The sequence below is a fragment of the Triturus cristatus genome, chromosome 11 (assembly GCF_964204655.1).
Source record: "Triturus cristatus chromosome 11, aTriCri1.1, whole genome shotgun sequence".
Taxonomy (NCBI): Eukaryota; Metazoa; Chordata; class Amphibia; order Caudata; family Salamandridae; genus Triturus; species Triturus cristatus.
In genome coordinates this window covers 565,449,739-565,475,451 of record NC_140594.1, presented here as the reverse complement: position 1 = coordinate 565,475,451, position 25,713 = coordinate 565,449,739, and the positions used below count along the sequence as shown (strand labels likewise).

General features: G+C 47.9%; 1 protein-coding gene across 1 annotated transcript in view; it reads right to left on the bottom strand.

Annotated features, from left to right (window-relative positions):
* XRN1 (5'-3' exoribonuclease 1) overlaps positions 1-25,713 on the bottom strand; it is a 1,184,094-nt gene that overhangs the window by 681,996 nt on the left and 476,385 nt on the right. Inside the window, exon 26 of the mRNA XM_085633624.1 lies at positions 17,691-17,780. Within this exon, the coding sequence (XP_085489750.1) occupies positions 17,691-17,780 (90 nt within the window). The remainder of the gene's footprint in view (positions 1-17,690; positions 17,781-25,713) is intronic.

Below are 25,713 nucleotides of genomic sequence, written 5' to 3'. Positions count from 1 at the left end.
GAGGAATTTGGCCGGGGATGTGATCACTGCCAGAGGCATTTTAGTCCTGGCATCCCGAGGTTTTCTTCCTTCCCTTCCGAACTGACCATCTGTGTGGCGCCGGTCCTCGACTGAGACCTCTTCTGTCGGTTCTGCCGTGACAGCCGTTTGGGCGAATTTTGGAGCTTGGCAGTTGGAATCTGGACACTCTTGATTGGTAAGAACCGTTGTACGGTACTTGCTCCGAGTTTTTGAAGCCTGGGTTGGCTATTTGAGTTTGATTTGTGATGACCGGTCATATCTTGTATTGATTACTGTGAGAATATATGCGTTGCAACACATATAGGCAGGTAATGTGGAGATATTTCTCCGGAGCTGTGTAAATTTGAACGGCGCAAAGTTTAAGTGCCATTTTTTTGATAATACTGCATATTTTGCATTATTTTGAGCATGCCTGCTTTTAGCGCACTCCGTAAGTGGTGCTGCTGCTTTGGAAACCGGTTAAACCTCGAGGAATCTGCTCCAGCCCCCCCAGAGGGGACTCCTAATAGGGATATGTATGTGAAGCATGGTCTTTCTTCCATAATGTACAGCACAGTATGGAGGAAATACACCAAAAAGTATCCTGAGTTGCGCTGGCCTTTGTATGGATCATTTGATATGCGTAAGATTGAGTATGTGGAACAGTGTATGTGTAAACGGCGTGCTCGTCAAGATATGTTTGAGTGTGTGCGATTATGGGTGAAGGAAGTGCGTGAGCGAGAAAAACGTGAGAAAGCGCTGTTTGATAAAGAGCAACGGAAGAATGATCATGTGCGAGCGCAGGAAGCGAAGCGTCGGGAGGAAAGAGAACAGACGGAGAGACAAGAGAAAGAGCGTAGGCTGCAAGTGTCGGGTCAATATGCTGTTCGGCAGCCTCTTTATCCTGTCCTTACTAATCTTGATGATGATTTTTTCCTATTAGATCGTTCCCCGCCACCTTATGTGGGTGCGTCTGCTCCGACAGTTCAGGATTCTGGATCGGGTAAAGATAAGATAGACACGCGATCCATGTTATCTCTTGAGCGCTCGGGTGAGCTTCGGAAACTTTCTTATCGTGCAGTTTCAAATAAGATGTCTTCTGCAGAGTTATTACCGGTTCTGGAAGGATGGCAGGATAGGGAGAAATTGTATTTTGCTGCCATTTTCTCTGATGAAGTGGTTGCTGCCTTTCGAAAATATTCTGATGTTTTTGAGCCACAGGAGATAGTGTCGGATTCTAGAGCACTGCGTAATGGTACTTTCTCTCCCTCTCAGGTGCCTGATGCGGTCCGACGTCTGTTTGCGCTACGGGATGAGATGCTCCAACTGCGGGACAAAGCGCGCCGGAACAAGGAGGAGGAGAGCTTGACCTTGCAGGCGGACGACCAGCAGCCGTCTTCCTCCCAGTCAGATAAGGACGAACTAGTGCATGCTAAACCCATGCGAGAGGCGGCACCTTTGTATGTTCCTCCTAAAGGAGCGGGAACTAGTGCGGATATTACTTCTGCCGATGCTAAGGGATATTTTGTGTACAATTGGGTTTATACTCCCTGGCATAGGGCTGATGTTATGGCATTAAAGAATGCATTGCCTGACCCCCGCAAGAATCCAGCGGCCTTTTAGGAAGAAGTCTAAGGGGCCTTGAATTCTTGTACTATGACCTTAGCAGATATAGACCTGTTCTTTGGGCTCATCTTACCACCGGATATGTGGCGATCTGTACGGAAGGTGGATGATCAAGCCGCTTTTAAGGCTAGGTGGTCTGAGATTGAGGATGAGGATAGGGAGAGGAAGCCCACGCAGAAACCGCCTCAGATTATCTTAGATCTCCCCGCTGCTATTTTGACCAAGTTGAAAACAATTATTCCCCCTAAAAAGATTGACTGGAACATGTTAGCCTCGTGTAAACAGAAAGTTGATGAATCAGTTGCAGATTTCTTTACGCGCTTTGAGGAGACATTTCATGATTTTAGTGGTCAGTCACTTACGGATGATACGGGTCGACACCTTTTTGCTGATAAATGTGGCGAATTTATTACCGGAAATAGCAGCTCGTTTAAAAGCGAGTGAAAGTTCTTGGTCCACCGCGTCTCCGACATCCCTCCTGACTATAGCTCAGTATTATGAGCGTCAGGAACAAGAAGCGAAGGGGCAGGAGGAGAAGAAATCGAAAGATTTAAAAACGAAGGTGATGTTAGCGCAAGTGTATGGCCCGCCTCGTCGGGGTGTTAATAGAGGTAGGGGAGGATTCTATGGTCCCCCTTCGGGTCGATCAGATTTAAACAGGAATCAATGTGCGTATTGTAAACAGTCGGGTCATTGGGCCAGAGATTGTCCGGCGTTGTATGCATCTCGCCAGGGGCATAATCAAGGTCCACCGAGAGGTAGAGGGGGTTTCCCGAATCTCAGAGGGAATTCTAATGATCGTGCTCGTTTTGAACCTACTGTGCAGCAGCGAGATAGACCTAATGTCTTTGATCGACCGCACCAGTATCAAGTGTCAGGGACGGACCGCTCTGGGTACCATGATTCGCAGCATGCATAGGAATGCGTTGGATGGGGGTTAGAATCAGTTGAAGTGCCGGTTGATCAGAAGGGTCCTTATGTCTCAGCGAAGGTTTTGGGTTCTACTGATCGGTTCCTCGTAGATACAGGAGCGACTCGTAGCGCGCTGTCTAAACAATTGGTTCCGAGGGCTCCCCCATCTGGCTTAATGGTTACATCGGTAGGGTTTGACGGTACACTCTCTCGAAGCCCTCTTTCTCGACCCCTTGCATTCCAGGTTGATCCCTTTTCTGCACCCTGTCCGTTTTTGCTTGCCCCGAACACGCCTGACAACATTATGGGTCTTGATATGCTCAAGCACTTCAGAGCTACGATCCGCTGCTCCCCCGCTGGAGTACGTGTGATATTAAACGATAATCACCCCATGACAGAACGGATGTGTGTGGTTGCAGAGGATACAGTCTTAGCCTCCCTCCCTCGTACTTTGTGGGCTACTTCGGATACTGATGTTGGACAGATAGTGATTCCGCCTGTCCACATTAGTGTCCAGGAGGGTGCGGTGTTACCACGCCTCCCTCAGTATCGTATTTCTCAGGAGGGGGAGGAGGCCCTTATACAGATTGTGCAGGATTTGATTAAGGTGGGAGTAGTGGAGGAAGTTCCCTACAACGTCTGTAACAGTCCGATTTTACCCATCTTGAAGAAAGATACGGATGCCAAGGTTTATCGGTTTATCATTGATTTGAGGGAGGTGAACAAGATCGTGATACCTCAGTATCCAGTGGTTTCTGATATCACGACGTTGCTCACTTTGGTCCCGCCAACGGCGACCACGTTTTCGGTTATTGATTTGAAAAATGCCTTCTTTTCGATCCCTATTCATCCTAATAGCCGATACCTTTTTGGTTTCACTCTGAATAATAGGTCTTATCGATTTTGTAGAGTTCCTCAGGGCTACACAGAAAGCCCTAGCATTTACAGTCAAGCATTGAAAAGGCAATTGGATTCTTTTGTTCTGCCTGAGGGTGTCTCCCTTATACAATAGGTCGATGACATCTTGTTGGCGGCTGACACTCCTGAGCTGTGTGAGAAGAGTACGTTATCCTTGCTTTCCTTTTTGGCATTTCACAATCACAAAGTATTGAGGAAGAAATTGCAATTCTGTAGACCAAAGGTGACTTATTTGGGTCACCTTTTGTCTAAGGAGGGGCGTGCACTCACGCCAGATCGTATTCAAGCAATTTTGGACACGCCAGTGCCTTCCACACAGAAGGACGTGCGTGCATTTTTGGGTCTTGTTTCTTTTTGTAGGCAATGGATATTAGGGTTTTCACACATAGCCAAGCCATTATTAGCCCTTTTGACAAAAGACACACCTATTCCGCTTCCCTGGTCAAATGAGTGTGACATTGCCTTCCAGCAATTGCGACAGGCCCTTTGTTCAGCACCAGTGTTAGGGACCCCTGATTATACAAAACCCTTTTCGCTGTATGTGCATGAGAAAGATGGATGTGCATTATCAGTTTTAGTGCAGATGCACGGCGGCAAGCAGCGCCCTTGTGCATATTTTTCGGCTGTACTTGATCCTGTTGCCCGAGCATTGCCTGGTTGTTTTCACTCGGTTGCGGCGACAGCTGTGTCAATACGCCAAAGCGAGGGAATTGTGTTATCTCACAAACTGTTGGTATTAGTCCCCCATGCTGTTGATGCCCTGCTTAATCAGACAAAAACGCAGCATTTGACCAGTGCCCGTTTAACGGGATATGAGTTGACGCTTTTGGCTCCTCATATTACGTTAAAGAGGTGTTTAACGTTAAATCCGGCTACATTGTTGCCGTTTCCGGAAACTCAGTCTGAAGCATGAAAATCACATGATTGTATTCTTGTGACTGAGGAACAGACAAAGGGTCGTATTGATCTCCAAGATACGCCCTTTCCAGATGTTGATGGAGAATTGTGGGTGGACGGATCATGCCTGAAGCTACCAGATGGTACGACTTCAGCAGCGTATGCAATTACCACACTGCAAACGATAGTGGAGACAGCACGCATACCACAGAAATCAGCTCAAGCAGCGGAACTTATAGCATTAACACGAGCATGTGAGCTCAGTACAGGATTGTGTGTGAATGTTTATACAGATAGTCGCTATGCCTTCGGAGTAGCGCATGATTTCGGCCTACTCTGGAAGGAGAGAGGGTTTCTAACGTCTCATGGAGTACAGATAATGCATGGAGAGTTAGTTCACAACCTTTTGACCGCATTGACATATCCGAAGAAGATTGCTATAATTAAATGTAGTGCCCATAAGAAAGTGGTTGATAAAGTTGGAGAAGGGAATGCTTTGGCAGACCGGGTGGCACGGGAGACTGCAATGCAGCCTGGTGCTACTGCCATGTACGTAGTGAAGTCGCAGGTAGAAAGATGGCACGATGCAAAGAGAGAAGTGCTGGAAATACAGAGGACCGCTTCTGACAAAGAACGGGAGCAATGGTCCAATGATGGAGAATTGGATGATGAGGGTTGTTGGAGAAATAAGCAGATGGATAGATGGAAGTTACCCACAGCTTTTGTACAACCTATGGTTCAGATGGCACATGGGCTAGCACATGTTGGAGCTTCCGCAATTGTAAAATTGCTTACTCAAGTCTGGGAGCATCCAGAGATTGCTAGCACGGCAAAGAGGGTAGTGCAGACCTGTATGATTTGTCTGAGGTATAACCCAGGAAAGGGTACTCGAACTCCAGCAGGAGGATTTGTGACACCTACTGCACCCTTTGAGGTTTTGCAGATGGATTACATCCAGCTTGAACGCTGTAACAATTTGAAGTATGTTCTAGTAGTGGTTTGTGCCTTCAGTAAATGGGTTGAGGCATACCCTACGAAAGATAATACTGCAAGGACTACAGCCAAGATGCTATTGAAGGAGTTCTTCCCTCGATATGGCGTTTGTAGACTGCTGTGGAGTGATAACGGACCTCACTTTATAGCGGATGTTATAAAGTATGTCTTGAAGGGTCTAGGCATTACCCAGAAGTTTCATGCAGTGTTTCACCCTCAGTCTGCAGGACTGGTTGAGAAGTATAATGGTACGCTGAAGCTCAAGATCGCTAAGATCCAAGCTTCGACTTCTTTGACTTGGCCAGATGCCTTACCGCTGGCATTATTGTCAATTAGATCGATATCACATTCTCGAACCGGTCTCACGCCTTACGAGATCGTTTTTGGACGCCCAATGAATATTTGGGGTCCACCAAGACCTAAGGCTGTGTATGATGTACCTTGTGTAATGATGAATGATTATCTGGCACAGTTAACGGATAACTTGGTTTCTATTCATGAACAGGTCCGAGAGGCGCTCCCTGATCGGTCCACAGGCGAAGGTCATAGTCTCCGACCTGGAGACTATGTTATGCTGAAGATTTTTGAAAGGACGAACAGCTTGGAGCCGAGATGGGTTGGTCCTGAGCAAGTCTTACTTGCAACGAGGATGGCTGTGCGGGTTTCCAACCAAAAGAACTGGATCCATTCCCTGCACTGTCGTAAAGTGCCGCCTGGATTGGTGGAGCCTGCTGTATTGACCGACCATCGAGAAATTCTGACTGCAGAGAAAGACCGTGCTGTGGAACCGAACGACACTGAGGAGCTCTTTCCGGACCACGTGATTCCTGGAGGAAGACGATATCATCTCAGACCAGGGAAGTGAATTCTTCAGTATCAGGACAAGTTGTCAGAACGGCCCTTAGGTTAGTGAAACGGAGAGCCAATGTGGCAAGGGGGGAGGGATCAGCCCTGCATTAGTGTAGCGACACCCGTCTTGGCCCGCTGGTGAAGAAATCAACCGCTGCCTAAGGGGAAGAGTTCTGACAACCTTTTAGTTTCAGGAAGATATTGATTTTTCGTTCTAAAATGGAGAAAAAGAAAATCCTTTGTGCAACAGGTTTTATTCTTACAGTAGCTATTGTTGGGATAACCACATGGTTTGTTGAGGATGTGACTCCTGCTCGAGAGTTGCTTGTTTTGACTACTCCAGTGCCTGAGGAGCACTACTTTTATACCCTTCCGTATCAAGAGTTGAAGCATCGCCAGTCTTGTTTGAATAACACTTTCATCCAGATGTTGCATCATACTCATGTTGCCACTAATGCTACGAACTGTTGGACATGTGGCATGATGCCAGCTCACCAGAAGAAAGGAGGAACTCCGTTCATACCTCTTCCTTTTTCTCATAATGGCTCTTGTAGAGCATGGTACACTTTGCTTTTTGCCACTCGGAAACCTACAGTGGGACGGTTACTTTTCAGACTTAATAGGGAATGTCATCAAGATAAAGATGGTTATCCACAAGCGAATGGGACAATTTGGGAATGGGAAGAGTATCGACCAGACAATTAATCGATTCCCTATATTTTCGGAACACTAGGGACACTGTGGGGAAAGACCGATTCGTGATTCAAGTGGCACAAGCTCAAGCGGACCTGTGTGTCCAGAGTGTGGGTTATATTCCTGTTGGTGTTAGTGACTGTATCACTATCCTGAACATCGACGGGTTGAATAACAGTACCTTCTTAGCATCCCATAATACGTACTTCGTATGTGGAAATAAAGGTTATTATCGTTTGCCAGCCGGTTGGTCTGGAGTATGTTCCGTAGCATTCCCATTACCTCCTGTATTTTTGGCACCTGCATCTTATCATAAAGATTTGAAGTTGTTGAATAATGTGACTGTAAATAGGTATAAACGTACTCTATCTATTGATGATGTTGACCAGACTGATACTAGTCTGCAGCAGTATATTGATTTTAATTTAGGATTGTTCTTCTTTGTTGGAGCTGCCCTAAATAGTAGGAAAGTTCGAAGGTTAACAAGAGTTGTAGAGGCTGTGACAAATCAAACCGCTGCTGCTCTTGGGAATCTTACGGAAGAATTACAAATCACTAGAATTGTTGCATTGCAGAATCGTATGGTGTTAGATGTTATGTTCGCTGACCGAGGTGGAGCATGTAAAATTATCGGAAGTAGTTGTTGTGTGTTTATTCCTGACCACACGCCATCAGTCTATAATGCTATTAACAAGTTACATAAAATTGCAGCTGAAATCCATACAGAAAATGGCACTTGAACCTTTTCTGGATGGTTTTGGGCATTGATCACCACATGGGGGTGGAAGGTTTTAACTGGTCTCTGTATTATTGTAGCAATTCTGTTTTCCTGTTGTATTTGTATCCAATGTGGTCCTTTACTCTGTTCCCTATGTATGTCACTCTGTATTCCTGATAAGAAAGCTATTGCTAATGTCACTTACCAGAAACATTTAACTAATGAAATAGAAGAAATGATGAAAATTGACATATACAATGATTATTCTAATAAACCGGATGTCTTCAGTAAATGCTGAAAGGGTCGTCTGTTGAAAATTGAAACAACGATGTGATTAAGCATTCACTAAAGACATGAATTCCCCTTTAGGACCGAGTTCCTTTCGTTATGTTGACTAAAGTCTGGACTCCATTTTGTATTGTCATGTCTCCACGTGCTCAGCACGAGAAGAGTCCTATCTTCGTGTTAGTTGCTCTTGTAATCTTCCTAGTAACAGTCTATAAATAGCTCCTTTGTCCGTCTGGCGCATGCCCAGGCTTGACCACATCTGTTATCAGTTAATCCTCGCTCGACCATGTTTTCGCGGGCTTAGAGATGTGTCAACTCCGCCCACATATTGATTCTGTATCGAAAATGTCCATAAAAGGTAATGTTCTTCGCCTCATGTTGTATCCACCCACTTATGAGCCCCTCTGTTGTGTATAAAAGGGGACTGTGTTCGTAAGTTCGGTGTGCTACTCTATGCAATACCGAAGGGTGTTGTATGGATTGTAGGACCACCCTTAAGGGTTAATAAACTGTCTTTGTACTTTGCAGTTTCCGTGCCAACTTCCTTGTAGATTCCATTACAGGAGAGCGAACCCTTGTGTCCTGCGGGCCTAGCTGAGGCCTGTATTCATCACTGCCAGCCAGAACAATGCCGGCAGTCAAGGCCAGAAGCAAGAAAAAAAACAGCCAGAGGCCCCAGGAAGACCAAGTAGGCAACGCCTGGCAAGGGAGAACACAGGGACATCCCAGACCACAGAACAGGAGCAGGGAGAGGAGGAGAGGCCCGGGCCACCACCATGAGTGGCCGCGCACACGACCTCAGGAAGCAAAAGCAACCTACGTAAACACCATGGAGAACAGGTACCCGAAGGCGACCAGAACCCTCCAGCAGGGCGCCAGCCATATGACAGCTACCATTACCCCACATAGGGCACGTGAAGTCCCAATATATGGGAACCCTCTTTGGAAGAACTTCCGCAGCAGAGGAAGAAACAAAAGAAACACGGGGAAAAAAAAAGCACCCCTGCTACAGGCTTGACAGCAGCCCAAGAAAAGCAGAAGGCCCAATCTCAGGGCCAAGTCTGCGCAACAACTCCTGCAGAACTCACACACAACAACAACGGGGCCGTCCAGCAGCCAACAATGCCAAAGTCCCAAGGAAGGACGTAAACGGCCAGAAAAACATACTCCACAACCATAACGGCCAGCCTAAGAAGGCCCAGATGCAACCCTAACTCAGAAGTCACTGAGGAGGGGACGGAGGAGGAGGAGGAGGAGGAGGAGGACGGAGCCCTGCCAAGAGCCTCTGGATGGTGGAGTCGGCCGGGGCATGAAACAGACTGCCATTAAAATGGGAGATCAATGAGCCTCTCCCGAATATTTTCAGGGAAGATGCCGTCCTGAAGCCAGGCATGGAGAGCAACTGATGAAGCCATGGCCCGGCCCAGCACCTCAGACGTCCAGAGCGGAGCGGAGAATAAACGCTGCAAGCTCCCGGCCATCCAATGCATGGTGCCGCAAATCCACCTGAGCAGACTCCTGGGACGCTGCAGACCCCAGAGACTCAGTCGAGTCCCACAAACAGGAGGAGGCCCCAGCCATCACACACAAGGTGTTAAGGGCCCGCAAGGCCGTGCTGGTCGAGGCGAAAATGTTGCATCCCCAAGTGTCTAGCCAGCGGGCCTCTCTGGACGGCGGAGACAACAGGGGCGGCAGGGAGGGAAAAGCAGTCCGCAGAAGGGGACTGGCGGCTGAGGGGTGAATGGACAGGCACGCCGGGGCACGCGGCATCGGAAGGTGCCGCTGCAGAAGATGCGGAGGCACCGGGTCCCCGGAGGCAGGACGCCTCCAAGCCCCTGTCAAGGCAGAAAGGAGCGAACCTTCAAAGGAAAGCAAGATTTCCCTCCCACCAGAGCCCTGGTGGAGGACCTCCAACAGATGGTCCACCGGAAAGTGAGCCACCATGCGTAGGATGCCCACAGCCGTGGACACCGCGTGAGCAAAGGCCGCACCCGCATCCGTAGGGCCCCGCGGTGGAGCAAGCAGCTCCTCTGTGGGCGACGGCTGCAAACTAAGGCGGCCGTCCCCGAGGCCCAGTGGGGCGGGCAAGGGCTAAACCTGGAAGTCAAGAGGAGTCGAAGAATGAGGGACCTGCCGCTCTTCCGACGAACACCCCTGGCCTCAGGAAGGGCGGGGAGCCACCCTTCGACGCCGGTGAAAATGACACCACACGGCGACCAGTCTCCGGGGAGGACGATACCAATATGCAGCCTGCCTCCGGAGAAGGAGCGTCCGAAGACGAATCCACAGTACGACCCCTGCGCGGAGCCGTAGAGTCCACTGCTTGAGGCAGGACCCCGGCGCCATCCGGGATGGGCCCGGGGAGGGGCCCGAAGCCCTCCGCCGGCCGCGGCCCAGAATGAGGCGAAGGTCGCCCGGCAACCCCTGTGGCGGCGCCAGGGACGATGCAACCTCCGACTCGCCCTCCAACGAAGCAGCCGCCTGTGAGGAGATACGAGAGGGGCCCGGAGAGAGACTAGGGGTCCGACCTCGACCCGGAGCGGGGCGAGAAGAGTCCACCGACCCCTGTGGCTCCGCACGGTCCAGCTGCTGCCGGCACCGTAGCGGCGTCACCTCGGCCTTAGACAGGACCACCCTGCCAAGGGACCGAGAGGGGCTCGAGGATGCAACCCGAGCCCCGGCGACCTCCCGCAACACCACAGGGACCCCCGTGGGGGCTTGCGGCGGGGCAGAGACGCCGTGGCCTGAAGGAGGTGTCCCAGAGGAGCCGCACCCCAACAGCACCACATCCTCAAAGCCTGGATCGACCCAGTTGGCGCCGAAACCGGAGCCACCGGCGGCGCCGCGGAGCGCCCTGCTTAATGCGAGGGAGCCTCTGACGCCCCAGGAGGGGAAGGAGGAGGAGACGCCAGTGAGGCCTGCAAAGCCGCCGCGTAAGTCTCCATCTGGACTCTCGATGCCCCAACACCAGGAAACGGTGGATAGGACGACACGCAGGGCCGTATCACCCGCGGAGAGTCCACGCCCCCGGTAGGCCGGAAACCAGCCCCCGGGGACGAACTGCGACACTTACCCACTGGGGAGCGACGCTCACGTGACATTGGAGAAAGGCGAGGACGACGACCACGGCCGGACTTGAAGCCGTCCACCGAAGCAGACCGAGGGGAGGACGTCGACCTGGAGAGACGCGCCGAGAGAAGTTTCATTCGGTGCTCCTGCCGCGACTTCAGCTTCAAATTTTGGCACGCCGCACAATCTGAGGTGCCGTGATCCTCCCCCAAACACCACATGCAAATGAGGTGAGGGTCCGTCGCCGACATAAGACGCCCACAAAACGTGCAAGTTTTAAAGCCCGAAGGCATTCGCACACTGTTCCACCAAAAAAGAATGGAAGAAAGGGGGCCTTAAACAGGCCCGCAGCAAGGAACGGATGCGCGTTGCATGCGGAAAAGGAAAAACTGACGTGGGCGTGCAGGGGCTGGTCTTGTGTGACCTCGCTGACGTCACGTACGCAGACAACGCCTGGGCGGAGTCGCGTAATGTCGCCTGCCCCCGGCGCGCAGGGATGCTGTGGCAAAACGTTTCCGGATCCAGTCTCACGCCTGGGGACAATTCTATGTGAAGGAATCTGCGGCTAGTAGTCTCTATCAGATCATTTCTTTCAGGAAGTCCTCTGCTCTCTCAGGTACGGAGAGTTTGCGCAAACTGAAAGAACCAGTGTGCAGATTTCTATATTGGGATCTTTTTAGTTGGAAGAGACCATGCCACAAAATGACGAGGTCTGAGGCGGGAGTAAGAAATCTGCAGTTAGAGTATCGACCAGAAAGAGAATTACCGAAGGTAAGTAACTTGTTATTCTGAGCAGACAAAATACCCATCAGATGGACCGGACTTGTCCATGCAGTCCTGTTTCATGAATGTGTGCACTGATGCCCAAGTAGCTACCTGACAGATATCAAGGATAGGCATCCAGCGTGCCAACGCAGTGTTAGCAGCCTTCGCTCTGTTGGTGCGAGCTCTGAGACCTTCTGGAGCCTGATTCTTAGCCAATGTGTATCAGATTGCAAAGTAGAGGACTGCCTTTCAGGAGATGGTCCGCTTATGCAACTCCTTATCTTTCTTCACCCCTGCGAACACCACGAAGAGCTAATCTTCCACTCCATATTCTTTCATCTGATCAATCTTGGGGTCCAACCAATGAAGTCTCACATACTCCTTCGACAGATGAGGCAGAGCAAACAAGACATGAAGCGTAATGGTGTGACTAATGTGAAAAGTCATTACCGCCTTTGGGAAGAACTGCTACCCAGGTTGTGAGCACCAGTTTCTCTGGGAAAAAGAGGGTATAAGGAGGATGGACCGAGAGGGCCTGAAGTTCAATCACCCTGTATACAGATGTTATCGCTATCAAGAAAGCTATCTTCGAGGTGAGCAGATGTAGCCAGCAACTGTGCATGGGATCGAAAGGAAAGCACATGAGGAAAGTGAGGACTCAATCCAAGTCCCACTGTAGCATCACAAAAGTGGTTGGCAGAAACATATGCTACAAACCTTTCCTAAAATGCATCACAAATAGTGATTTAAACAATGACGGCTGGTCTGGCAAATGTAAAAAGGCTGACAGAGCCGATGGGTAACCTTAAAGCCTTGCTGAGCCAAAAACAAACAGCACGTTCAACAAGTTTGCCTGCATCGGGTCTAATTGTCAGGTGCCACACCAGGTCACAAATTTTATCCCAGCACACTGCATTTACAGATATCGTGGAAGGGCGTCTGGTCGCCAAGATGACATTAAAGACCTCTGATGGGAGATCAAAAAAATGCAACTACCGCTGTTCAATTTGCGCTGGCAGACTCTGGTGTAAGCCTGTCAGAGGACTGGGCAGAAAACTGCTCCTGATGGCTAGGCCACTGCCAGCCAGATCCACAGCCTCGACAGGAAAAGGGCTGGGCAGCCTGCTATGTGGGTGGGGCTGACATGGTCTATATGCCAAGCCCGAGGCATATACCTGAAAAGGCAGGAAACCTGTGGTTGTATCCAGACTGGAGCAAAAAGACCCAGAGAGCATGCTGCTGCTCAGCTTTCCTCAAATCACTCCAGGGCAGAGTCCGCTTTTGCTGAATAGGCGGAGCCTTCGATCATGTCCATTAGGGATGCCTAGACATCCCTAGACAAGCCCTCAGAACTCAAGCTATGCATGGTGCCAAAGCACAACTATAGTTTCCATGGCCCTGCCAAGACAGTCGGTGCTGCCCAAGCGGATAATTAATTCGACCACATCCTGAGCATTGTAAATAATCTGGGCCAATTAAGTTTGCATTTCTTCTGGGACTGAAGGCTGAATGTTACCAACCACATCCCACAGCATGGGGGTATAACGGCTCAGGAGACCGTTTTCATTACACTATCTTAGGACAAGACATGTGCTTGCCAAAGGTATCCACTTAATTCGACTCCCTATTCAGGGAGTGGTTAGAAAGGCATTTGCGTTCCTTTTAGGGGTCAATGCCTATTCCACATAGCTTTCAGGCGATGGGTGCTGGATCATAAATAAGGATCCCCTGGATCAGGTCTATGACAGTGGGCGACTAGACAGTTAACTGGGGGGGGCAAAACATGGCTTAGCCCACGTGCCCAATTAATCAGGCCCCATTAAAGAGCAAAAGAGGTTTGGTAGAAGCCTGGCCAGGCTGCAAAACCTCTGTGAGGACATATGTTTTGACCTCTATAGTGTGGAGCTGGAGATCCAGGACCTCAGCAGCCCTGTGAATCATTGTTGTGAAAGAAGTACTCTCAGTCGATCGCTGAGGGGGGAGAACCTAGTCTAGTATCGGGTGATGTGGTCGGTCCACTGGCCTCCTGCAAGTCCACATACCAGTCATTAGCATCATAAGATGGGGTACACTCTTCCCCATCCCTCCTTCGTCATCTCAATAAGGCTAGCTCTGATCAGAAAAAGTTGGTACAAAGTATTTGCACAGCCATGTGGTAGCCTGATAGTGTTAGAGTACCAAATGTTTACAATAGGCTATGGTATAGAAATTTCTGGGCACAGCCTTGGCTGTGGTGGAGCGGATGCCGGTTTGGGGTCAGACCGAATGATAGGTTGCAAGTCCTCCTCCAGTGTCTACAGTACCAGTGCCGGGGTCGATAAATGAGGGGTTGTTGCAGATTGTGGCACCGAGCCAGACGTATCGAAACCGGGGCAGGTTCAAGAGTTCCAGATAGTGCAGAGGGCGAACAAAGCCAACAGTAACCTGACTGATGCCCTTGAGGAGCCTTGGGACCCATAGGCACGGCTGAAGGAACTGGAAGCATGCCAAATATGCACAGAAAGGCCTCTCAAAAAACTTCTACTTGCTGTGGAGGTCACAGACAGGAACAGAGACAATATTGCTTGCTCAGATGGAGATTAAGAGGCACAGTGACAATCTTGCGCATTCCTTAGAGAGGGGAGGAAGGGGCTGAGTCACACTTATACCATGTTTTTTCTTTGACCTACGCAAAGATTTCGACCTCAGATATGGCTTCAGGTGCGAGTGGGACTAGGATCAGGTTCGCACTCTTGACTTCGACTTGCAATAGAATGGGTGCTGAGCTTTCCTGTGCTTTGCCACGTAGAGCGTAACCTCTCCATCTCAAATGGCTTTCGGAGTCATCTGGGCACAGTTGTCCCAGGCCTTAGTGCTGTGTGACGAACCCTGTGTGACAAATCCAGCCAGCAGAGGTAGACCACACGGGGATCTGCCCAGACATTTGTTTGCGACAGTCCATACAAGGCTTAAACCCTGCCGTATTTGGGTATAACATCCCCTGCACACTGGAAACATTTTAGTTGAGAAAAAATCTCTTCACAAGTGAAGAAAATGGGCGCAGAGCTCCAGATTGGCATCTGAAGACGCAGAAGGGAAGAACTGATGTCAGAGCACCCAGAGATGCTTATATGCGGCTCTGCTTGTCACTTCAATAGCAGAATGACATGGGCACAGAGTCACCTGGCGCCAACTAATGGTACACAAAAGCACTGCTTTCAACATTTCCGTATCGAGTCTGGCACCTGTGAATATTCAACGGGTGAGGAATCTGCAGTTAAGAGTCACCAGAAAGTATAATTTTGTACCCATTCTCAATACCTGGCATCCAAATCTTTCGTAATCTCATTCCATGCCAGAAAGTAGTTGAAATACTTCAGCTAACAAGGGTGCTCATCAGTGGTGGTTGAATGATGGTCATTTTTTGTTGGGGTCATCCATGAGACAGATATAAACTAAATGCGAGAGAATTTATTACTCTTTTCTAACCCCACTAACTTCAAGGTCTCAGTCTCCAAATTAATTTTACAAGTTTTGTCATCTGCTTGGGAACTAAAAGGAGAGGACCTGTTTAACAGTAACCTTCTGCTAGGCTTATGGGGTCAAAGATGACAATCTGAGCCAAAAATAAAGCCTCACACAGACTATGACAAAAAGTCAAAGTAGCTAGGTAAGCAATATTGGTTGCTACACAGATGACATTATCAGATATTAAAATCCATTCTTTGACTAGTGCCACTGAACCCCAAATAGAATTGTTCAAGCTGCTTAACAAAGCTAAAGAACTGGCGGCTTCAACAATGATTCAAGCGATCTGGCGCTCTTCCTCCTGTTATCATCGCATCTTCTGCTTTCTTCTAAGGCAGATTAAGAGAAGATGAGTTGGCTGCTTACACTTGTTTTTTGCTGCCACTAACACTACAGTATTAGCTGTTACCAACTCTTACAGCAACCTAGGATCAGACTAAGCAAGTCTGAATTTCTTCTCCATATGTCTTTTCACTGCCTGAATAAAAAAGGGTTTTGTGAAGGTATCCATCAAGGGTTCCAGGAGACTAGGAACCAATGGAAGACGGGACAAGCTTATGGTTTTGCTTGGGTGGTCTCGAAAAGAATGGGTATGCTCACGTCTAGAGTGGTTGTCTGAAGATTGCATTTCATTGAAGCCCTGCCTGAGAGGTCATGGAATAGGACAAGATCATCAATCGGCGAGATTCTCAAGGTATATAATCTAGAGAAGCTGGCAAAAACTCACACTAACCAAATAAAGAGGATGTAAAGCTAGAATCCAATGGGGAAGATCCTCTTTGCCTTCATCAGGCCTGTGTGACTCATATTGATGAAAACAATGACATCTGTGTTGGGATCTTCTGGCTCCTCTTCCATGTATCCCATGCAAGAACTCCAAGGGCGATGACATTTCACTAGACCCTCAACAATGTTCATCCCCAGGTAGACATCCTCCTTGTAAAGCAGAAGAATAGGCTGCCAGGTGGTTGGACTCTCTGCAGAGGTGCTTCAGGATGCTGGGACCGATAATTATCCTCTGATGAGACTTCAACCACATCTGCTAGTTCTGGTAGTGAAGGATGTTGGACAAACCTTTTAGGTCTTCTAAATTGAGGTCACTTAAGAGGGGAAAGATTCTGAGAGACAGTGAACTTCACCACCATACAAATAACTCAATGTTGACCCAGATATACGACAACTTCTAATGAACATCATGGGAAGAAGAGAGGGCGGAAAAGTGGTCTATTCTTTGAAGCAGAAGTGGATGCAGTAGGTGAAATTTCCCCTTTATTAGTCCTGAGGCAGCACCCTCATTGTCTCTCAACTTCCTTTACGGCATTTTCTGACAAATTCCACAGTCCTTGATGAAGTGAGAGTCACGAAGTCCAAATCATTCGTTAACATCTTCCCATCACAGGATTACCATTTTTTTTAAAAAGCCAGCATAGTGGTTAAAAAAAAAAAGAACATGGGGTGAAATACCGCCAAAGAAAATCATGAACACACTTATTTAATCAGAAAATGGTGTTAAGATGATGGCTGCATACCTAAACATTAAAATAAAGCGAATAAATCCCCCAAACAATTGGTGTTAGTGCCAAAAGTAGCTTTGAAAGAAGCACAGTTTATGTTCAGGATCTTCCTCAAAGAGTGAAAAAAAACAAATGCCTAATGGATATCCTACTGGCATGTTAGGATAGTGCAGTATTCCAAGGTTCTTAAAGGAGAAGGGTTGAATTTTGACTATGTAATGGCCTTATGTTGTGGCACCATTTCTTATTTTTATGTGATGGAGTGTATGCTTTTTTAAGTAGTGTTTTTCCGGCATACACTTCTGTTTTAATAGTTTGGCTAGTAGGAAAACAGTAAATGTTTTTCCAAGCATGCTTACTTTTATTTGTTTGGTTTGAGAAGTACAAAGAATAAAAAAGAAATTGTGTTCTGAGATTTAAAACATGCATGGAGATATTTATAGGAAAATACTCGTCCTTCCAGTCCTACAAATATACATATCCTCTCAGTACAGGATGACAGACATACAAACATAACCAGCCTCCGCACACATCACAAAATTAAAACCTATAACTCTCTCCACTTTATATGCTCATAACGATTGCTACACTACAACCAGAGCACACTGGTGGCCCTTTACCACATCACCTACACATACAAATAGCTAAGCAATTCCATCATAAAAATGCCATTTCAGTCACTGGAACGTGTAGCGTTTGACTGTTACATACTCTCTGCAGGATAAGACCTTTAGTTTCGTAAACAGACATTATGATTAGCTCTCATGTATCATAAAAGTGAAGCTTTCAGAGAATATCTGAAAAAAAGTACAAGGGTTCCAAAACTGGAGTTTCTTGTTCATTTGATGATTTTCTAGTGGCATCAGCTACATTGCTGTCCTCCCAATTCCACACTGGCACATATTTATTCTGCTAAAGCTTAAGATACACATTTTGCTCACCCATTTTCATCCTCTTCAGGCCAAACATCATCCTCATAGAACACATCATCTTGGCTGTTTTTTGCAACATATCTGAAGATTTCTGAGAATCTAAAGAGACATCAATAATGATTGTAAATATCAGTTCTGCACAAAACCTTTCCAGTAAACAAAAAAACAATGTTAACAAAATGTGTGCATAAACGTGCCGCAACCACCCATCCTTTCCAGGATCTTATTGCCATCCCTCTTGGTTTCAAGAGTGTGCCATTAAAGCTTCTAAAAATCACATCAACTACCAGTTAGATATTTTATTTAGGGTATTTATAGAGCACTGATCTTGCCCAGCCGACCCTATTAGGAGTAGGGAGGAATACTACATTTGAGTACATTGTTCAGATATTGCATACAAACATGATGATTGTGAAATCACATGATAGGTGCACTGAGACTGTCATGCAAGATGATACAAAAAAACGATGGATTTAGGCCCAGATCTCTGTATTGGGGTGAATGTATGACCAGGTGTTCCGATTTATTTTGTTATACTGGAAGACGGTGGTTCTAGGCAAGGGCAGCTTGGATTTAGGCCCAGATCTCTGTACTGGGGTGAATGTATGACATTGTTCTGCATTCTGTCCATCAATAGTTCTTTTTGCATTTGTCACCCCGAGTGGGACGGGTATGCTCAGACGTGAGTCCCGTGCTCTCCATGCCACTGGAATCAAGCTATCCTGGCTGAAGAGGGGCGAAACCCCGAAACCGGTCCTAGGATGCTTGTTTCCAGTCCAGGGAGGACCTGACCTGGCAGTTCGGGCTGGACTGTTCCCATTGGGCACAGGGTCAAGACTGATTTGCATATGGCTGGGTTCAAACTGGAATGGCACGGTGAGCAAAAAAACGATGGATTTAGGCCCAGATCTCTGTATTGGGGTGAATGTATGACATTGTTCTGCATTCTGTCCAACAATAGTTCTTTTTGCAAGGGCAGCTTGTATGCTGCCTTTGTTGACCTAAAGTCCGCATTCGATCTCGTCCCCCGTAGTAAACTATGGGTGGTGCTGCAAGAGATGGGGGATGTCTCCTGAACTGTTAACCCTCATTATTAGATTACACAAGGATAACTATGCCCAAATTCGATGGGGCTCACAGGGTAATGTTACAAATCCATTTCCTATTGAGAGAGGTGTCCGCCAGGGCTGCATCATGGCACCCACACTATTTTCTATGTTTATCAATAGGATAGTGAATTGTATGGAGTCTACCGCTACAGACACCCCAATTTTAGCAGGTGTAAAAATCCCTATTTAATGTTCCCAGACGACACATTGAGTATCTGAAAGACTCCGAGTGGCCTCCAGCGTGCCCTGTTAATCTTTGAGGAGCTCTGCTTCTTGCGGGGCTTGGAAATGAATGTGTCGAAAACGAAATTAATGTCTTTTAATCCACATAGAGCATTCAAAGGTGGCATCTTTATGAATAATCGTCCCTTGGAACAAGTCAGTGTTTTTACATACCTGGGGGATAATTATACAGAATGACTTGAAATGGATACGACAGCTTGATTTGGCAACATTAAAGCATCAGCAACTATCTGGAGCTCTCCCACTTGAGTTTAACACCTCACTCACAAAACCAGTTTGCCAGGTGCTGAAAATATACAATATGAATGTGTTCAGCTCAGCCGTTTATGGGGCAGAGCTTTGGGGTTGTGAGAATCTGTCTAAGCTTACTGTAGTAGAAAATAGGTTCCTACGCAAGATCATCAATCTCCCGCAAAGCACTCCAGTGCGCCCCCTACTTCATGATCTCGGTAGAAAAGCACTGGCAGATATAGCGAGATTACGCCCTTTACTATACTGGCGTAGAATCTGGTGCACACCTGAATTGGCAACCTAAGCTGCAGGCTTCAAAGATTTAATAAAGGCAGAAAACTTCCATAGAATGAAATGGTTACGGGAGGTTAGAGCTACTCTAGTAAGCATTGGCATGACCACACTGTGGGATGATCCGATAATATCCCTGTTCCCTTCGAAAAAGATTCTAAAAGAAAAATACTGGGACATGGTGATGCATAACATACAGAGAAATAGTAATACATCCTCACTAACTGGAAGCTTTTTGGAAGCCAAACCAACCCCTAGCCTAAAAGCAGTACTGGGTCACAATAACAAAACCACATGATCAGAAGTTATAATTCCAATTTAGGGTGGGTTCACAGCCAATAAGATTCTATACAGCTAGATGAGCCAATTCAGGTGACAATATGTGTCCCGCATGCCAGGCCAATCTGGAGTCGCTGGCCCACTTATTGTTTGCCTGCCCAGCATATGCTGCCCCGCACCGTGCTTGGCTCGCTGAAGCTAATCTGTAAGTCATTAGAAGGAGTGGTGAAGCACTAAGAATATTGCACACCAACAAGTCAACCCCTATTGTCATTGCACTGGCAACATTTTTGGGTTGGTCTTGGGCTACAAGATCGCAACTTCTACCTGCAAATTGAAGGCCGTGTCCGTCATTACTCATTTGCACATGTACTAGTGGAGCCGGAAGTCACATACGATGTATTGTAGATACATTTAGCATCCAAGCGTCTGGATTAATTATTTGTGGCCAATCCATTGTACCCCTTTATTAATTAATTCCAAGAAAAAGCTATTGTTTTCATAGTTCAAGCACATAGAGTAGTTTTAAACGGTTTTCATTCACATCTATTACTTATGAGGACAGGTTCTAATTTAACAGGCTTTAACCATATTTTTATATTGTGTTTTATGAATTACTTATGTATCGTGCTTTTAGGACTCATCTGTCAAATAAAGCTTGATTGGATTGGTATAGATTTTAAATATTTAAAACAAAAAAACTGTTCTATACATCTTACTGCATTAATGTGTTCAACAGTTACTGTAATGTGCAAATGTAACAAGTGACAACTTCAGTCTTTTAAAGTGTGCTTTCCCAGGGTCTTGCACTGCATGCGGCATCAACTCAGAAAAAAACAAATACTCTAACCAGGCTTCGGGAAGGACCCACAGTTGCTGACTGTAATCAGTCATATAGAAATATGTGAAGACAGGTCTTGAAGTGGGCTGAAAAATGTGTTGACTCTAAAAGGGAACACTTAAAATAAATTTCTGTGATTTCCATACTGTGCTACCCAACTGGTATTTTGGTTTCTCTCTGAGATACAATTGTATCCAGATATATAACACAACTGACCTACACCTAAAACCTGTCAGTACTATTGGCTTTGTCAATGGTTGTCAGCTGTTTAACATAAATGAATAACAACAAGGATTTGTTATAAATAATTCACCTTCAAAATGTTTCAGTTCTGAAATATCAATAGTATTGAGGCCTGCTTTACTCCCCCAGCGATTCCTGCTACTACTCCCCCAGCAATTCCTGCTAACCACTGGGGACGGGGACCAAGGAGATACGGACGACGACGCCAGCCCAGCCCGTCCCGTCCTTAGCGTCCTTCCCGCCCGGCTCCTTCCTCTGACGGGCAGAATATATGTGCGGACATGCTGGACCTGGACGATATCCTCCACCTGAGGTCCTCCGACTGGGCCCCCTCGGAAAAGGTTGCCCAATACGTTGCCAGTCTGATCTGCCGCCCGCTCGAAGCCACGGCCCACAACTGCCTTAGGGCGGCGTGTCCGTGCCCCTCCCTCGATGGGAAAGTAGACGCCACGCCGGACATTGACCCCAGAATGGCCTCTTTTCTCCCGAAATTTGTCAAGGACCCTAAGAAGGGCATTGACCGGTTCTGGCGGGCTTGCCAGGACAAGCTCCTGGACGCCTTGGGCCCAATCACCAAAATCTTGGACATGGAGGAGGAGGCCAAAGTGTCAGGATCACTAATATCCCCTGATCACCTCTCGGGCCCAGCGCGTAGTGGTGTTTCTAGGAAACGCCAACTGCGCGATATCCACAGAGCAGCGCAGGTCCCGCCTGATCAAGATTGACCCTAAACTGGGGGACCTGGCCGACTCCGAGGCGGGCCCCGTTGCACAGGGCGGCCTCTTTGGCGAACCTTTTATTAAAGTTATTAAATTCCGGTGAGTGTTCTCCCTTCTGTCCTTCTAAAAGTGGGGGGGCCGTCTGGCACATTTTTTCCCCAACTTGGACTTCCATCACGGGGGACGCCTGGGTCTTACAAACCGTGAGGGGTTTTCACATAGAGATTCACACGGCACCTTCACAGCCCGTGGCTCCCAGTCTGCTCTGTTTTTCCGCTGCAGACTCCGCCCTGATCAATCAGGAGGTCCAGTCTCTTCTGGACAAAGGAGCGATCGCAGAAACCCTGCCGCACCCCAAAGGATTCCTCAGCAACCTCTTCCTAATGGACAAGCCGGACGGGGCAAAACGGCCTGTCATCAACTTATGCGAGTTCAACGAGTGGCTGGTCTACCGCCACTTCAAGATGGAGGGCATCCGTCTGCTTCACGATATTCATTGCAACGACTGGATGGCGTGCCTCGACCTCAAGGATGCCTACCTTGCGATCCCTATCTTTCCGCCCTGTCGGCGGTTTCTGCAATTTCCATGGCGGAACAGGACTTACGAGTTCACCACTCTCCCTTTCGGCCTGTCCTCCGCCCCTTGGTGTTTCACGAAGGTACTCCGGCCGTTGATCGAGTGCCTACGGGCATCGGGCATGAGGCTCATAGTCTATCTAGACGACATTCTTCTGATGGCTCAAGACCCCAGAAAGCTTTCTAGTCACCTCCAGACAGTGGTCGACATCCTTCAGAGCCTCTGGTTTGTGATTAATGAGGCCAACTCCACTGACTATCTCAGAAAGTGTTTTTTCTCGGATTTGCGATAGACTCCGTGGAGTCCACCCTCAGCCTTCCCTCTCGCAAAAAGACGAAAATCTGTCACGAGATTCGGAGATCTCTAGCCCAGACTCAGATATCCCTCAGGCCTAGCTCACATTATAGGCCTTCTCTCGGCCTCCATTCAGGCTATTTTTCCGGGCCCACTCCATTACAGAGCCCTCCAGTGCCTCAAGGCTACACACCTACGCAAGGGCCTCTCTTATTCTCACAAAGTGAGTGTCAGCGGATGCCAGGGAGGAGCTCCAGTGGTGGCTCTCCCACATGGAGGCCTGGAATGGACGAGCCATTTTCGGTTCCACGCCAGATATCATCGAGTCCGACGCGAGCGGATCTGGCTGGGGCGTGAGGTGTGGCGACTTCACCACGGGAGGTGTGTGGTCTCCGTCGGAGCAACAGTTACATATGAACTGTCTGGAGCTTTTAGCCGGCTCATTCGCAATCCAGTGCTGGACCAAGGACTCGATCCGGTCCTGCGTCCATCTCAAGATGGACAATATCTCGGCGGTCCGATAGATCAACCATCTGGGAGGCACACGCTCGAGGGTCCTCTCGGACCTCTCGGCAAACTTTTGGGAGTGCTGCCTAGATCATCGGATCTCTGTCACAGCGGAGTATCTCCCCGGTCAGGAAAACCAGGTGGCAGGCTTCCAATCTCGCTGCTTCCACGATGTGAGTCTCTGGAAACTGCACCGGAGGTGTTTGCGGATCTCCAAAGCGTCTGGGGTCCCTTCTCTGTGGACCTCTTCGCCTCCCGCCTGGATCACCCGGTTTTTCAGCTGCAGACCAGATCCCCTTGCGGAAAGGTCGGACGCGTTCCTGCAGAATTGGCAGGAGGAAACAGGCTATGCCTTTATCCCCCATTTGCCATGATAACACGAGTCACGGTGGCAAGGAGCGGACGTGGTGCTCATTTTGCCGATTTGGAGATCGCAAGTCTGGTTTCCGGTTCTACTGGAACTTTCTTGGGATTCTCCAATCCTACTCCCCTGCTTTCGAAACTCTTCTCCTCAATCCGAACGGGGTTCCTCACCCACTGATCGAGCAGGGATCTCTGACCCGGATGGCCTGGTGGATTACAGGGGACGATGGGCGGTCCCAGGCCTTACGGGGGCGGCTGAGAGATTCATCTCCAAGGCGTGGGCCGACAGCACACTCAAACGATACCTTTCCACCTGGAGAAGGTGGTATCATTGGTGTTTGCGACGGAGTATCAATCCCGTGTCAGCGGATGTAACCTCCATCTTAATTTTTTTGGCCTCCCTAGCGTAAGGGGCTCTGGCTTATAGGACCATCAATACCTTCCGTTCTGCCATCTCTATTGGGCACACTATGGTCGATGGTTCTCCTGTTGGGGAGCATCCATTAGTCTGTCACCTGCTTCGAGGCATCCGCCTCTCTTTGCCACCAGAACCTCGAAACTCACAGCTATGGGATGTCAATCAAGTTTTGAACTTGTTTCTCTCCTGGCAACCAAATGGATTCCTCTCTAGAAAGGAACTTTCTGCGAAATTAGCCATGCTGCTTTGTCTAGTCTCTTGCAGACGGGTTTCTGATGTCAGAGCACTGGATGTATCTGGTAGGATTATCTCCCCAACAGGGGTTACCTTTACTATCCGTAGACGCACCAAATGCAGGACGAAATCCATCTCATATCCCGCTTTCCCGGATTCCCAGAAGTTGTGTGGTATCTTGCCTTAAGGCATATGAGGAGATGTCAGAGGAGTTTAGACCTCCCGGGGAACGCCAGTTACTCATTTTGCTTAGATAGCCTCACAAGGCTGTGTCCTCCCCCACGATTGCCCGCTGGGTAATGAAGAAAGCTGGTATCTACTTACGCGCGTTTGGAGCGCATTCTACTAGAGGGGCCATGGCCTCCAAAGCATTTACCCAGGGAGCTCGTCTGGAAGACATTCTGAATGCAGCAGACTGGTCTTCAGACTCCACCTTTAAGCGGTTTTACTTTAAACCGGTTATTGATATTGCTCACTTGGTTGTGAGCAAGCTTTAAACGAGCATAATCTTCACCTCCTGTCCCGACATAGAATGAAAAATTTCCTAGCTAACGTAACAGAAAGTTTCAATTCTATTAAAGACTCGGAGGCGAGGATTATCCCACCCAGGGTACAAGTTCATTGACTACCTTCCCTCCCTCCCTCGTATTGGAGTAAGTAAATCTTTTCATTGATTTGTTGGGACTATTGTCCAGCTCTCACGTGACTGTCCTTGAGATGTTTTTTCCCCACAGGGTCAAACCTTAACCACTCCTGTCGCTTATGCTCTCCTTTGATCCTTGTAGGCGATTCCAATAAACAAGATACTTGATGCGTCCTTGATGGCTGACCGAGCAACGAAAGAGGAAGAGTAGACAGGGACAGAGGACTAACAGCACCCGGGGGACTTCTGATTGGTGCAGATGAAGAGACACTATCTGTGGACACTCTATTGTTTTAATTGTTTATTCCCTATGTTTCATGAGAATAGTAGTTTGTTTTACTTGACTTTAAATGGCTGCTATTCAATAAAGTGAAGAAAGAATAGCATAAGCCTCGCCTCAGAGTCCTTAATAGAATTGAAACTTTCCGTTATGTTAGCTAGGAAATTTCTCATTCCCATGCTGTGCATCATTCCGCCTTCTAGTGGTGGGTCCGGAATTGTCTTTTTTTTTCTTCTTGTTTTTGTCGCAGTCGACCACCATTTGGTGCCAGGTACATCCCCGGAGTGACGTCAGACGGTATCCTGGAGGTCAACGTGCATGGTGGCCATCTTCGGATTCTTTTTTCTGTTCTTATTCTCTTTTGTAATCCTTGAGATGGTTATTGAATAACTGATGTAGTTCTTTGCTTCCCCACCTGTTTGTTTTCCTTCTAGGGCAGGCCGGGTGGGTCGCATGTGAATCCAGAAACTTCAAGCTGCAAAACTACTCCTACTGGTAAGTAACCATTTTGTTTTGCAGCGTGAATCCTTTTCTGGATTCACATGCTGTGCATAAGACTATGTAGCAGTTTCTCCCGTGTCTGGGAGGCTGTGGTGAACGGAAGAACTTGCAAACAGGTGTCGAAGCACTCTTTGTCCAATTTGAGCTCTCTTATTGATTTGCATATCCACACAGTAATGCTTTGTAAAGGTGTGTGGTGATGCCTATGTTGTTGCTGCGCAAATGGAGCCAATGGGTACATTGGCCATAAAGGCTAGCA